At 44.5% G+C, this 16,007-nt stretch overlaps 1 protein-coding gene across 1 annotated transcript in view; it reads right to left on the bottom strand.

The window, feature by feature from the left end:
- Positions 1-11,946, bottom strand: part of EFCAB5 (EF-hand calcium binding domain 5) — a 110,012-nt gene extending 98,066 nt beyond the window's left edge. Inside the window, exon 1 of the mRNA XM_073565427.1 lies at positions 11,758-11,946. Coding sequence (XP_073421528.1) covers positions 11,758-11,772 — 15 coding nt within the window. The 5' untranslated portion in view covers positions 11,773-11,946. The remainder of the gene's footprint in view (positions 1-11,757) is intronic.
- Positions 11,947-16,007: the final 4,061 nt, after the last annotated feature.

Genomic DNA, 16,007 nt, shown 5'->3' with positions numbered 1-16,007 from the left:
TTGGATCCTGGCCGAAAAGTGATTGAGAAGTTGAATCGGGAAAAAAAAAATGACCATCTAGCCTGCCTGGGAGTCAACCTTTTAGCTGACTCAATGTAAGCTTTGTTTTTGTGGTCCGTAATTACGGTTATAGGATGGACAGCCCCCTCCAAAAAATGTCTCCATTCTTCAAAGGCCAACTTTACAGCCAGAAGTTCTCGATTCCCAGCATCATAGTTTCTCTCCGCAGTAGAGAATATCTTCGAGAAAAAGGCGCAAGGTCTCAAATTGGTCAAAGTGGCGGGTCCCTGGGACAATACCGCCCCCACCCCCACCTCTGAGGCGTCTACCTCAACAATAAATGGTTCAGACGGGTCCTGTTGAATAAGAACCGGGGCAGACATGAAACATTTTTTCAAAAACTGAAACACCGCTACCGCTGCGGCTGACCAATTCTTGATATCAGCCCCCTTTTGAGTCATGTCTGTGAGGGGTTTAACCACCTGTGAGAACCCCCTTATAAATTTACAATAATAATTGGCGAACCCTAGGAAACGCTGCAGAGCCTTCAAATCACAAGGTTGAACCCACTCGACAATGGCCTGCACCTTATTAGGATCCATGCGATACCCTTCTGCAGACACAATGAACCCCAGAAACGACAGTTCTTGAACACAAAATAGACATTTTTCAAGTTTAGCAAAGAGACAGTTCTCCCGGAGCCTTTGGAGAACTGCCCGAACATGACCAATGTGAGCCTGTTTATCAGGAGAGTAGATCAGTATGTCATCCAAATATACCACCATAAAACGTCCAATAAAATCAGAGAACACGCAGTTTATGAAATTTTGGAAGACTGCTGGCGCATTGGTCAGACCGAAAAGCATGACCAAATTTTCAAACAACCCTTCAGTAGTGAGAAAAGCAGTTTTCCACTCATCTCCGTCCCGGACTCTGATAAGGTTATACGCTCCCCGTAGATCTAGTTTCGAAAACCACTTAACTCCGGACAATTGGTTGTATAAATCAGGAATAAGTGGAAGGGGATACGTATTCCTCACAGTTATCGTATTTAACTCACGAAAATCGAGGCATGAGCGTAAACCACCGTCTTTTTTCTTTACAAAAAAGAACCCCGCCACCACGGGAGAAACAGAAGGACGAATGTGTCCCTTACGGAGACTCTCGGAAATATATTCCTTCATTGTAGCCCGTTCTGGACCTGAAAGGTTATACAAGCGGGCTTTGGTCAATTTAGCACCTGGAACCAGGTCAATGGCACAATCAAATGGGCGGTGTGGCGGTAAAACCTCGGCCTCTTTTCGGAGAAAACATCCGTATAGTCTTTCAGGCACTCCGAAATACCTTCCAGACCCACGGACGACACAGACACAGTAACAAGACATTTCTCAGAACAATAGGGACCCCATTTAACAATGTCCCGAGATTCCCAATTAATCACTGGATTATGCACTTGTAACCAGGGGAACCCCAACACCAGTCCCGCAGGCAGGTTGTCCATAACAAAACATGAAATATGTTCCTGGTGCAAGGAACTTACTTTAAGGAGAAACTCTTCTGTACGAAATATAACTGTTGTGAGTTCATTTTCCCCTTCACTGTCGATGTCTGATGAACTCCCTCTTCTGGTGAAGTAAGGTAGTGAGGCTGATTACCAAACACCTGATCTGGTAGATGATGACTGGGTAACAGGAAATTCTGACTGGATATAAGGCAGCCGACGCCCTTCTGAGTCGCTGGTGATTTCTCTGCTGGATTCTTGGAGACCAGTCTGATTCCTGCTTCCCAAAGATAAGTTTTTGCTCTGCTATTGAACTTATTAGTTTTGCTTTGTTTACCTTGTTTTTTGGAGTTCAGCCATCCCCGGTCGGGGGTGTGCTGAGTTCCATTTTTGTCTCTGATCAGTTTGTCTCTTTGCTCTGTCTTCAGAATTTACCTGAGTGCTGATATAGTCTTTTTGAAGTCCTAGCGACTTCAGGGCCTGTTTTTCCTATCAGACGGTTGGGACATTTTTTGGTAGGGTTTTTTATGGATTGCAGACAGCAGCTTTTCTTTCCTGTCCTTTTTAGTTAGCTTGGGCCCCATCGTTTGCTCAACCTATGTTTCTATCTGTGTTAGTGTTTTCAGCTTGCTTCACCGTCATTATATGTTGGGGGCTGCCTATTGCTTTGGGGTCTGCTCTGGGGCAGTTTAGATTTCCCCTTTCTTTCTTTAGGCCTATTTAGTTCTCCGGCTGTGATCGAGGGGTCTAGGGCATCGTAGGAACCCCCCACGGCTACTGTTAGTTGTTGTGGATAGGATCAGGGGTCTGCAATCAGCTACCAACCTCTCCGGTTTTCTGGACTTAGCTTGTATTTTTGTTTTTTCCTCCTTCGGTGACTCATTCATAACAGAATCTCCAGCCATACCGCAGATCCTAGGGTACTCAATAGCAGGAAAGAATTGTAAGAAAAAAAAAAGTTTGTCAGAATTTTTTTTTTTTGTGTATATTTTTTCCTCTATGTCTCTGAGGCCGTAGGGGGAAATTTTTTTTTTCTTTCTCAATGGAGATGAAGCAATTGTCTGATCGTGTGGAGCAGCTCATTGCTGAAGTGCGGGGAATTTCCACCTATCTTGCTCATTCACATGCTGCTGAACCAAAGATCCCTACTCCTGATGTGTTTTTTGGGGATCGGTCTAATTTTTTGAATTTTAAGAATAATTGTAAATTATTTTTTGCCTTGAAGCCTAACTCGTTGGGGAGCTCCGCGCAGCAGGTTAAAATTGTCATCTCTTTGCTGCGCGGCGATCCCCAGGATTGGGCGTTCTCTTTGAAACCTGATGATCCTATTCTTACTAATGTGAACGCATTTTTTCAAGCCTTGGGGTTGTTGTATGATGAACCTAATGCTATTGATCAGGCTGAAAAGGCCCTGTTGGCATTGAGCCAGGGTCGGGATTCTGCAGAGTTGTACAGTCAAAAATTCCGAAGGTGGGCGGTCCTTACTACCTGGAATGATGGTGCCTTGGTAGCTCTCTTTCGGAAGGGTTTGTCAGAAACTGTAAAAGATACTATGGTGGGATTTCCTGTTCCCTCTGGTCTTGACGATTCAGGTTGATCGGTGTTTGCGTGAACGCAAAACCGCACGAGAGGTGTTGCCACCTGTTGAACAAATGCCTGAACCTATGCAATGTGATAGAGTTTTGTCTAGAGCGCAACGTCAGGAGTTCAGAAGGCATAATAAGCTGTGTTTCTTCAGTGGTGATGCCTCTCATATTATTTCTGTCTGCCCTAAACGAGAGAAACGTTTTGCACACACATTTGCTGTGGGTGGTGTTCAACCTAAGTTTCTTCTGGCAATTACCCTGATCTGCTCCCTGTCCACATTTTCCACTAAGGCCTTTGTGGATTCGGGAGCAGCTCTGAACCTGATGGACTTGGATTTTGCTAAACGTTGTGGATTTCCTATGACACCTCTGCGGACGCCTATCCCTTTGAGGGGTATTGATGCTACTCCTTTGGCGAAGAATAAACCTCAGTTTTGGACCCAGGTGGTAATGCGGGTCGCCCCAGACCATCAAGAGAATTGCAGATTTTTGGTGTTGCATAATTTGCATGATACCATTGTTCTGGGGTTTCCCTGGTTGCAAATCCATAATCCAGTTTTGGATTGGAAATCTGTGTCTGTGGTGAGTTGGGGTTGTCGGTGTGCCCTTAGTGATGCTCCTGTTTCCTCCACCTCTCCCCAGTCGCATGATGTTCCTGACTATTTGGCTGATTATTATGATGTATTTAGTGAGAATGAGTGTGCGTCTTTTCCTCCTCATAGGAGTTATGACTGTGCAATTGAGCTGAGCTCTGGGTGTAAATTTCCCAAGGGTCGACTTTTCAATTTATCTGTACCCGAGCACGAGGCTATGCGATCCTATATTAAGGAGTCGTTGGAGAAGGGTCATATTAGACCATCCTCTTCACCCTTAGGTGCTGGGGTTTTTTTCGTGGCTAAGAAAGATGGGTCATTAAGGCCTTGTATTGACTATCGTTCCCTCAACAAAATTACTGTTAAATATCAGTATCCGTTACCCCTGATTTCTGATCTATTCTCCAGAGTTAAAGGTGCTTGCTGGTTTACAAAGCTTGACCTCAGGGGGGCATATAATCTTATTTGCATTAAGCATGGGGATGAATGGAAGACGGCGTTTAATACTCCGGAGGGACATTTTGAGTACCTGGTGATGCCTTTTGGGCTCACTAAGGCCCCTTCTGTCTTCCAGTGCTTCATGAATGATATTTTCCGAGACTTGGTGGATAAATTTTTGATCATCTATCTGGATGATATTTTGATCTTTTCCAAGGATTGGGACTCTCATGTGGAACATGTTCGGACTGTGTTCCGGATTTTGAGGGAGAATTCCCTGTATGTCAAGGGATCGAAATGCCTTTTTGGTGTACAGAGAATTTCATTTTTGGGATTTATTTTGTCTCCGTCAACTATTGAAATGGACCCGGCCAAGGTACAGGCCATTTATGATTGGGTTCAGCCCACTTCTTTGAAGGCCCTCCAGAAATTTTTGGGTTTTGCTAATTTTTATCGTAAATTTATAGCTAATTTTTCTGGTATTGCCAAACCATTGACTGATTTGACTAAGAAGGGTGCTGATGTGCTGAATTGATCTCCGGAGGCTGTTTCTTCCGTTCAGGAGCTGAAGCGAAGGTTCACTTCTGCTCCGGTTTTGCGGCAACCTGATGTCTCACTCCCGTTTCAGGTAGAGGTGGACGCTTCTGAGATTGGTGCAGGAGCTGTTTTGTCCCAAAAAGATCCTGTAACATCTAAAATGAATCCCTGTGCTTTCTTTTCCCGAAAGTTCTCCCCATCCGAACGTAACTGTGATGTGGGGAATCGGGAACTGTTAGCCATGAAATGGGCATTTGAGGAGTGGAGACATTGGTTGGAGGGAGCTAAACATCAAGTCGTGGTCCTTACTGACCACAAGAATTTGATTTACCTGGAGTTGGCCAAACGCTTGAATCCTAGACAGGCTAGGTGGGCCTTGTTTTTCACACGTTTTGATTTTGTGGTCTCTTTTCTTCCGGGCACTAAGAATGTCAAGGCAGACGCCCTCTCTAGGAGTTTCTTTGCTGATTCTCCTGTTGTGACCAAGCCTGCTACCATCTTAGGTGAGGGGGTAGTTCTTTCTGCCATCTCGCCTGATTTGAGACGTGCTCTGGAAGAGTTTCAGGAGGACAAACCTGAGCGTTGTCCCATTGGAAAATTGTATGTTCCTGACCAGTGGAGGAAGAGAGTGATGTCTGAAGTTCATTGCTCTGCATTGGCTGGTCATCCAGGTATTTTTGGCACTAGAGATTTGGTGAGTCAGTCTTTTTGGTGGCCCGCCTTGTCTCGTGATGTCAGGACTTTTGTGCAGTCCTGTGGGACTTGCTCTCGGTCTAAACCTTGTTCTCGCTCTAGTGGGTTGTTGATGCCTTGGCCGGTGCCCAGGAGGCCATGGACCCATATTTCAATGGATTTTATCTCTGATATGCCTGTCTCTCAGAGAATGAGTGTTATTTGGGTGATTTGTGATAGATTCTCTAAGATGGTCCATCTTGTACCACTCCCTAAGTTGCCATCTTCCTCAGACTTGGTGTCCTTGTTTTTGCAACAGGTGGTTCGCTTGCACGGGATTCCTGAGAACATTGTATCTGACAGAGGAGTTCAGTTTGTGTCTAGATTTTGGAGGACTTTCTGTTCCAAGCTGGGAATTCAGTTGTCCTTCTCTGCATTTCACCCTCAGACCAATGGGCAGACGGAGAGAACAAACCAGACTTTGGAGTCGTATTTGAGATGTTTTATTTCTGCTGATCAGGATGATTGGGTTTCATTTTTGCCCGTGGCCGAATTTGCTTTAAATAATAGAGCTAGTTCTGCCACTTTGATGTCACCTTTTTTTGTAACTTTGGGTTTCATCCTCTATTCTCTTCAGGGCAGGTGGAGCCTTCTGCCTGCCCAGGTGTTGACACTGTGGTGGAGAGAATGCACCAGATCTGGGACCAAGTGGTGGATAAGTTGTCTCTCTCCCAGGAAAAGGCCCAGCGGTTTTCCAACCGGCATAGGACCATTGGTCCCCAGTTTAAGGTGGGTGATATGGTTTGGTTGTCATCAAAGAATATCGCTATTAAGGTGGCTTCTCCAAAGTTTAACCCTAGATTTATTGGACCTTACAAGATTTTGGAGATTCTTAATTCAGTCTCTTTTCGATTGGCTCTTCCTGTTACATTTAAGATCCATAACGTGTTTCATAAGTCTCTGTTAAAGAGGTTTGTTGAGCCAGTAGTTCCTGTGGTGGCAACTCCTGACCCGGTATTGGTTGAAGGTAATGTGGAATATGAGGTTGAGAAGATACTGGATTCTCGCCTGGCTAGACGGAGACTCCAGTATTTGGTTAAATGGAAGGGTTATGGCCAGGAGATAATTCTTGGGTCCCTGCATCCGATATTCATGCCGAAAGATTGGTTCGTGCCTTTCATCGGGCCCATCCTGATCGCCCTGGTGGCGTGGATGAGGGTTTGGTGACCCCTCCTCAAGGGGGAGGTACTGTTGTGAGTTCATTTTCCCCTTCACCGTCGATGTCTGATGAACTCCCTCTTCTGGTGAAGGAAGGTAGTGAGGCTGATTACCAAACACCTGATCTGGTAGATGATGACTGGGTAACAGGAAATTCTGACTGGATATAAGGCAGCCGACGCCCTTCTGAGTCGCTGGTGATTTCTCTGCTGGATTCTTGGAGACCAGTCTGATTCCTGCTTCCCAAAGATAAGTTTTTGCTCTGCTATTGAACTTATTAGTTTTGTTTTGTTTACCTTGTTTTTTGGAGTTCAGCCATTACCGGTCGGGGGTGTGCTGAGTTCCATTTTTGTCTCTGATCAGTTTGTCTCTTTGCTCTGTCTTCAGAATTTACCTGAGTGCTGATATAGTCTTTTTGAAGTCCTAGCGACTTCAGGGCATGTTTTTCCTATCAGACGGTTGGGACATTTTTTGGTAGGGTTTTTTACGGATTGCAGACAGCAGCTTTTCTTTCCTGTCCTTTTTAGTTAGCTTGGGCCCCATCGTTTGCTCAACCTATCTTTCTATCTGTGTTAGTGTTTTCAGCTTGCTTCACCGTCATTATATGTTGGGGGCTGCCTATTACTTTGGGGTCTGCTCTGGGGCAGTTTAGATTTGCCCTTTCTTTCTTTAGGCCTATTTAGTTCTCCGGCTGTGATCGAGGGGTCTAGGGCATCGTAGGAACCCCCACGGCTACTTTTAGTTGTTGTGGATAGGATCAGGGGTCTGCAATCCGATAGCTACCAACCTCTCCGGTTTTCTGGACTTAGCTTGTATTTTTGTTTTTTCCTCCTTCGGTGACTCATTCATAACACATAACGTCATTTTTAGCCAGTGGTGTTTTGTCAATGGCAACAATGTGAATAGGAGTCTCCAACCTAACTTTCCCTAACTTACACCTGGATACCAAGTCAGAGTCAATAAAGTTTAATGACGATCCGCAATCCACGAAGGCAGAAGTGAATGTGGAGACACTCCCACAACAAAGTTCCACTTGCGACAACATTTTTGAAAATGCAGAAAAGGGTACCTGAGAGCCTGGGTGATCTCCACGACAATCACCCGGGCTCAGTTGCTTGTTCACTTGTTGGTCAGAGGACAGGAGGGGCAATCCTTTTTCCAATGTCCAGAATCACCACAGAAAAAACAGCATTTTCCCATGAGTCGTTGTCTTCTTTCTTTCTCTTTGAGGTCGATGGTCTCCAATGTTGGACTGGCTCCCCTTCCTTGGGAGAATAACGGTGTCTCAATCTGCATCCCTCCCCTCCCCCGTAGCCTGTGATCCATTCGGATGGCCTGTGTCATAGCCTCCTCCAGGCAATCAGGCGGAGGGTGGAGAGCCAAGGCGTCTTTCAGATGTTCAGACAGGCCTCTACGGAACAAGCCACGGAGGGCGGCATCATTCCAGCAGACCTCAGCAGCCCAACGTCTGAACTCTGAACAAAACCACTCGGCTGAGTGTTTCCCCTGGCAAACACTCATCACCATGTCCTCAGCCATACGTATCCGATCAGGCTCATCATAAATATGCCCCAGGGCCTCAAAAAATGCATCCACAGTCATACGCTCATGGGCCGTGGTCGGAAGGGAGAAAGCCCAAGCCTGTGGAGCCCCCCTTAACAGAGATATAATGACCCCCACTCTCTGGCTTTCACTCCCAGACGAGTGTGGTCTCAAAGAAAAAAAAAGCTTACATCCCTCCTTGAAAACTCTGAATTCCTTTTTATCTCCAGAAAAGGTATCTGGTAACTTAACCGGAGACTCCCGAGAAATTAATGTAACATCCCGAGCCCCCGATGAAAAAACCCCCTGCACAGTGTCAGCGATCAGCTGCTGAGACTGAGCCAGTTCTCCAAGGAGTTTCTGAGACATCAGAGTTAGGTGCTTAACCTGCTCAGAAAGAGCGTGCATAGGATCCATCACACACACAGGTGAATGGGAGCAGAGAAAAAAAAATGGTAATGGTCAGTTATAATGTCAGGATCCTGCCAGTGCCGGCGTACAGCCCTCGCTGAGCAGGGACTCACCAGTGCTGTAGGGGTCCCGGGGACAGTAACAGCTGGAAAGTACAGATGCACAGGACCTGAACGCTGAAGTATTAGCAAGCAGGCACAGGACCTACGGTCATGTGACCACAAGGGGGCGGGGCTTAGCATCCTGCTTGCTAAGATGGAAGAACACTCAGAGTCGGGCAAACCAGAGATCATACACAATACGGGCGAACGAGGTACAGGAGGGACAAGCAGATGGGAGGTCAGACGAAGCCAAAGGTCATACACAAGAGGGCGGTGCGGTACAAAAGGGACGAGCAGAGAGAAGTCGAGTCACAAGCAGAGGGTCATACACGAGAGGACGGTGCAGTACAAGAGGGTCAGGCAGAACTCGTAAAAGGGACAGAACCAGATCACAACCAAACAAGCAACAAGTTATCAGGCACAAGGCACATGTATACAAGAGGTCACTTAACTCAGCCAAGGGCAGGAGTATAACTAACACCGGACCCAGGTCCAGTGAGCATTAAATAGCCGCCCTCTGCCAGAGAGATGCAGAAACAATTAACCCCCTGTCTGACCAGGATGGGCCAAAGCGAAACCCCGTCCTGGATCATGACAATCCCTAATTCAAATGGTGCTTTTTACAAGATCATTTATCCAGGCTTCGTTTCTGGAAATACATGGAACTGAGTTTTGGGACACATCTTGCTATCCGTGTATCAAGTGGGAGAAGAAGGTTGCACTTACAATCCAACACAATGGGCAGCATTTTGAACACATTTTATAAGAGGTCATAAACTTGAAAATAACTCATGAAAGAGTAAACTTACGTTTTAAACCAAGCACACCATTGTTTTTCTTGTGAAATTCTCAATAAGTTTAATGTGGCTCATGACCCTCTTCCCATTGAAAAAAATAAAGTTGGATCCAAAATGGCCACCATGGTCACCACCCATCTTGAAAAGTTTCCCCCCTCCCATATACTAATGTGCCACAAACAGGAAGTTGATGTCACCAACCATTCCCATCTTATTTAGGTGTATCCATATAAATGACCCACCCTGTATAGGGGGTTCTGTCTGAATCATGTATTTCAGAGCTTTACATGAAAATTGCGGTGTTAGTGCTCAGTGCAGAGCGCAGGATAAATATGCGCCGAGTCTTACTGCGATTTTTGGTAGGCAGAATTAACAAATCAACAGCAGGTGAAGAATTGGTTTCTATTTATTTATTTTTAACGCTGTTCCATATGCAGTATAAGTCATTAGATTTATTTATTCTTCAGGTCAGTGCGAATACATACAGTAGTTTGGGAGCTACATTTTTTTCCTATATTTCTGCCCACAAAGCCATGTGGGGATTGCTTTTTGTGGGATGAGTTGACGCTTTTATTCGTCAACTTATTATTTTTGGGAGGCAGAATGGACAAAAACAGCAATTCAGGACTTTTATATGCCATTCTGAGTGTGGTAACAGTAATAGGAAAGTATTATTCTTCGAGTCAGTACGATTACAGCGATACAATATTTATATCATTTTATGTTTTGGCGCTTTTATACAAGATGGGCAAGACCAAAGAGCTTTATAAGGAGGTCAGGGACAAGATCATAGACCTGCACAAAGCTGGAATGGGCTACAAAACCATAAGTGTGACGCTGGGTGAGAAGGAGACAACTGTTGGTGCAATAGTAAGAAAAAAGAAGAAATACAAAATGACTGTCAATCGACATTGATCTGGAGAACCATTCAAAATCTCATCTCGTGAGGTATCCTTGATCATGAGGAAGGTGAGAGATCAGCCTAAAACTACACGGGGGGAACTTGTTAATGACCTCAAGGCAGCTGGGACCACAGTCGTCAATAAAACCAATGGTAACACATGTCGTGCCAACTCCTCGGTGACCCGCAGTCATGTGACACGGGCACCGATGGGCGGGATTAGTGACGCGCTTCCGGCGCGATCACATTAAATTCTCCTGTCAGCGATTGACAGCAGCATTTAACAGATTAACAGCGGTAGGTGGATTGTGATTCCACCCACGGCTATTAGAGCCACCTGTCAGCTGTTCAAATCAGCTGGCATGTGCCGGGAAAGATGTGGGCTCAGCGTTGGAGACCACATCAAAGGGAGAGACACGACATGCGCCATACATGTATGACACATGTCGTGAAGGGTATAATATTTTTCAACTTTTTGTTCTTTATTTTGTGATTTATTTTTTTTTAATGTTTATACAATTTTTTAAAAACTTTTTTTTTCACTTTGTCACCTTGTCCTAGTATGGGACATCAGCTTTCCCTACCCTGCTTGTTGTTCTAATACTCTTAAAAGCTTTTGCGTTGCAGGGCATCAGATTAGTGAATCAGACACAGGCAAGAGGCGTATCAGCTCCCTCCTTCTGCAACCCGATCGATGTCGCTGTCACCATTGACAGCTGCATCAGAGGGGTTAAACATCCACTATTGGCGCTAGCAATAATTATGGGCATTGCCGCAGATTGTCAGTTCTCAAATAGCGCTGACACCCACATTTGAGCGAGTCGGCATTCGGAGTCAGACTGTACGATCGCCATGCTGTACATGTACGGCAGTTTGAGGGAACACGCCTCCCACAGCGCCGTACATGTACGGCGAATGTCGTGAAGGGGTTAAAACTGTCAAGTGAGGTGTATAATAAATGTGATGCTTGCCTTATTCATGTACTTTGGCACTAGGATGTTGAGTTTTAGGAAAATATTGTATTCCTTCTAACAAAATAATTCCAGATCATCTCTTTCCTGCTCAAAATTTATGAATAAATTAACAAATGGGTGTTACCAATTGCAGATATGTACACTCTGACAATGACCAATCAGTGCTGCCAGCGCCATAGTGTGCATCTTGGCTACAGCAGTGTATCCCATATATCCCACGTAGCCGCTGCAGCCAATCACTGGTCATAGCGGCACAAAACCACTAGGCCAGTGATTGGCTGCAGGGGTCTCATGGTGTATACAGGTTGTAATAAGTCAGGTTTTTAAAGAAGCGTGCGTCTTTTAAAATTCGTCACACATTGCTTTTGCTACCTCTCTTTTATTTAAATTGGCACCAAAAATGACCCATTTATCTAGTGACAAATATCCTTGGAAGGCAAATGTATCAGTAGAAGAGTCAGGAATGACATTTGCGGACGTCGTTACCTGTATCGTGGCCATATCTGCAGCTAATGTACGACACACGCTGTCCCCATGGACGGGTCGGAGCTCCCAGCTGGTGTCGTGCGGCCTCTGTGTGTTTGGCTTCTTCTGGTTGCTAAGCGATGATCCAGGAAGTTTGTGCCATCACTAATGGCTGAGCGTCCTCCATCCTCAGCCTCCATCTGTGAGAGATGCCCTGCAGGGGATTACAATAGGAAAAATTTCACTAATTCAGCCGGGAATACGTGTGAAGCAAAATGTGCTCTAATTCTATTGCAAAATGCATCCAAAAAGTACACATCATCTAGCATATTTATCAAGTGCTTTCTATACTTTTACGCTCACCTTGGAAAATTTGAGAAATAAATCATTATATTTTTTGACACATAAATTTATTTATTTTTCGTAAACCCTAATAATAAACATTTAAACCAGACTTGAGGGATGCAAAAAAAGAGAATTATGCTCAATAGTCCTCATTCAGATAACATTTTTGGTCTTTTTTCTGTATGCAAAATGAAAGCAAAGGCCCCAATAGGTGCCAGTTGTGCACCCCAGTCTTAAAAGAGTATGCCTATCTCCAAGATCCAATCCCAATATGTAGTAGGTGTAGTAATAATAATATTAGCAAATATCTCAAATTATTAAAGTAGTATAGTTCTTCTGATTCACTATGTCACTTATCCCATGTAAAGGCATGGCAGTAGCTTAGGTATTACCACCACTAACAGCTAACTGTCACTATATGGCCAGGGTCACACTTGCGAGAAACTCGCACGAGTCTCGCTTCTCAATACCCGACACTCGGACCGGAGTGAGCGGCTGCATGTATTTCTATGCAGCTGAGCGCTCCGGTCCGAGTGCCGGCGGCAGTGCCGGATATTGAGACACGAAACTTGTGCGAGTTTCTTGCAAGTGTGAACCCGGCCTATGAGAGGTCGTACTACTGCTACTGCAATGCCCTGCACATGGGGTAAGGGTAACAGCTACACGGTTTTGACAGCAGAACTGGATCTCTGTGTGTAAGCCACTGGCTGCTAAAGAGCGAAATCCTCACAATCTATATTATAACCGGAGATGTGTCCGTCTCTCCGAAGCCTCGGGCGCATGCGCACTTGGAGCAGGAGCATCTTCAGAGGGACAGACTTGCCACCTGGGCAAGTATAACGGGTTAAATGGCTAGTATATATGTCGTTTGAATGGTCACTCAGCAAACAACCACTATCTCATTGTACGGCTAGGTTCACACAATCGTATTTTCCATCCATGTGCTATCTCTGAAAAACCTGCGCTTGGACCAATGTTATTCAATAGGGCTTTTTTAACTTAATATACTGTATTTGGTCTTGTTATTTTAATTACCGTAGTTGCTGATGTATAATAATGAATGCCATACGGATGACAATTAGGATGATAAAATCTGATGAAATTATGAAATCTGACGCAATTTTTTTTTTTAGAATCTCATAAACAGGGAAGAAAGATGACTGCCAGTGAACTATTAAGCTATATTTACACCCGAGGTGTGATTCGGAGACCATAAACACCCTGTACATGAGTCCCTGGGTGTGGGCATGTGTTGCGGTTTCTGCTGCTGACATCTTCAGACTAGGTTCTGCCAGGATTTGTGAGACACTAGGACCCTTTGGCTTACGATGAAGAAAATGTATTCACCAAGACCTCCAGGTCTGGTTATCACTGAGGCTGGCTTCAAATTCACTTCCAGTAGGTCCCCAACTTGTCTGCTTTGAAGAGAAATGCCATCACTGCGCTTTGCTTGTTGAAACATGCGCCCTTGTATGTCTGCTCTTCACACACACCTGATGATGATCAGAACTAACTGAGGGTGTCCTTTTTTTCTCTCTAACTTCACCAACACTAAGGCTTCTTTCACACATCCGGCTTTGTGCCGTGCAGCGAAAAGCCGTAGGGGCGGATCCGGGATGTGCCGGAGACACCGGATGCCTGTGTGGCCGGATATGGTGGCGCCCACATTTAAAAGAGCACCGCGAGACTGAGTCTCCGCGCATGCGCTCTGAGAAAAACCGTCCGGCGCTGTCAAAAAAACGTTGCAGCGAACGGTTTTTGCAGACGCCGGAAGGCTACTTTTTGCCGTATCCAGCAAAAACCGGATGTGCCGCATACCCATCCGGCATGGTGCGGCGACAATACAACCGGATCCGGTACCGGATCCGGTTGTTCCAAATTTCGCCGCATCGTGCCGGATTCAAAAAGCCGGATGTGTGAAAGCAGCCTAACTATAAAACCCAGAATTAACCACTAGTGCCCATTTACTACTCCTCAACTAAGGGCTGGCCCTACAGTTAACCCTGTCACCCCTAACTAACAGGAAACTGCAGACTCCATGAAGATGAAACACACAATAAAATGCAGATCACATAGGTATAATGACAAGTGTCTTCAGAGAGGGTGTTTCATCATCTTCTCCACCTCTACACATCCATGAAAAAATAAACCAGACTGCACACTGACACCATCTATGGGTCATTCGAGTGCTGCCCATTTCTTACTGTTTAATGGGAAAATTCAAAAATTTGTTTGTTTTTTTTATTTTTCATAATAAAAAAACGGTGCCACACTGAAGGTAAAAACAGACACCTGGACCGAAAATGGATGTAAGTGATAGAGATTAACTAATTTGTTTGGATTTTGGCCCCAAATCTGATTTTGACATATTGAAATCATATTCGAACACTATTCGTGCCGAATGTATGTCTTAAGATCGGTTCCGAACATATTTGGTAATTTCTATTGAGTCTAATGACGTTCGCCTGTGTTCGACAAATATTGCAAAAACAATATTCAATTCCAATCGTATTCTAAACTGAATCCGACCAAATTCGCCCATCTCTAGTAAGTGAGTCTAGCACACTGATGCGAAACAGTGCGTTTCTATCCCTTCTGCGAGAAATAAACATCTGAATGAGGCCTCATTGGGTTTTTTTTCTGAGTATCTACTCTCTGCACTCCATAAATTGGATCAAGCATCCATTTGTCTTAATTACATTTATCTACTAAGATGCTTAGGCAATTAGTTTATATGTAGTCCAGGATTATGTGGAGTCTGGGACAGACACATGCATGCTAAGTGCTTCCCAAATCTCATGCCGCAGTATTAACTGCTGTTGTGGTTAGCTTTTTCTGTGTTAAGAAGCATGTTGGTTTTATCCCGAGTGTAATAATGACCTTTTATATCAGTAATCACTAATGTCCCTGCTGTTCCCCATACTTACCTGCAGGGGGCATGCTTTTCCTATACAATCTTATTGCAGACCTGCTTATCATTGTGTTATCACAAATAGGGATGAAATTCATGCCAAACCACATTTTAAAATGAACTGCACATTAAAGCTTCCCTGGGGCAGTGATTAAAGAAAGTGATTCTAATGTAATGTCAGATAGTCTTAATCGAAGGCGATAGATCTGCTCCTAATGCCTAGATAAAGCAGAAGCTCCTGATTCCTATTGGAGATAGGCTTCACGCCACAAGTACATTACTATAATGGAAGATAAATACGCTGTAAAACATTATATACCCTTGTCATCAGCATCGGTCATGTATTCTGAGCACTCCGATCCGAGTTCCGGTGGCAGTGTCGGGTATTGACATGCGAGACTGTCCAAGTTTCTCGCAAGTCTGACCCTGGCCTTAGGAGAAAAAAAACCCGCTGCATGTCCAATTTTGATCTAATATTTGGATCAGACTCTGCAATGCAAGTTAATGAGTGTATGGAAATTGTCGGACTGCACTCAGATGACATCTGAGTGCAGCCCCAGAAAAATGGAGAAGAATTTGCGCTCCATCTTCTGCTCACAGTGTACTTCAATTTTCTCATCCGAGTGAATCGGATTGCACTTTGCTGACACTCTGTACAACGTCTGATCAAGAGTGACATTTCCATAATTGGCCCAATTGTCTTTGATACGAGAGTCTACGTCCGTCTGCACCTGCCCTAAGTCCATGGCACAATAAGGACAAATGTTGTTTATCTCACTATTTACTAGGCCAATTTGCGGATGAAACCCATTGTATTCAATAGGCGCACAAACAAAAAAAACACTGAAATTTTTAGAGCATTTGTTTTTTGCAGAAATTAAAAATTACACAAGATATTGATTTTCAGATATAATAAAATGTAAAAAAACAGACATCCAGCGCATTTTTTAGGATGAAAGACAAAAAATGTTCATACGCTTGTCTGAACACATCTAGTTCAAAAATAAAATGATCT

This window comes from Dendrobates tinctorius, unplaced genomic scaffold (genome assembly GCF_039654945.1).
Source record: "Dendrobates tinctorius isolate UK_male_01 unplaced genomic scaffold, ASM3965494v1 ptg000016l, whole genome shotgun sequence".
NCBI classification, from domain to species: domain Eukaryota; kingdom Metazoa; phylum Chordata; class Amphibia; order Anura; family Dendrobatidae; genus Dendrobates; species Dendrobates tinctorius.
The sequence above is the reverse complement of the archived record's forward strand: the minus strand, read 5'-3'. Positions and strand labels throughout refer to the sequence as shown.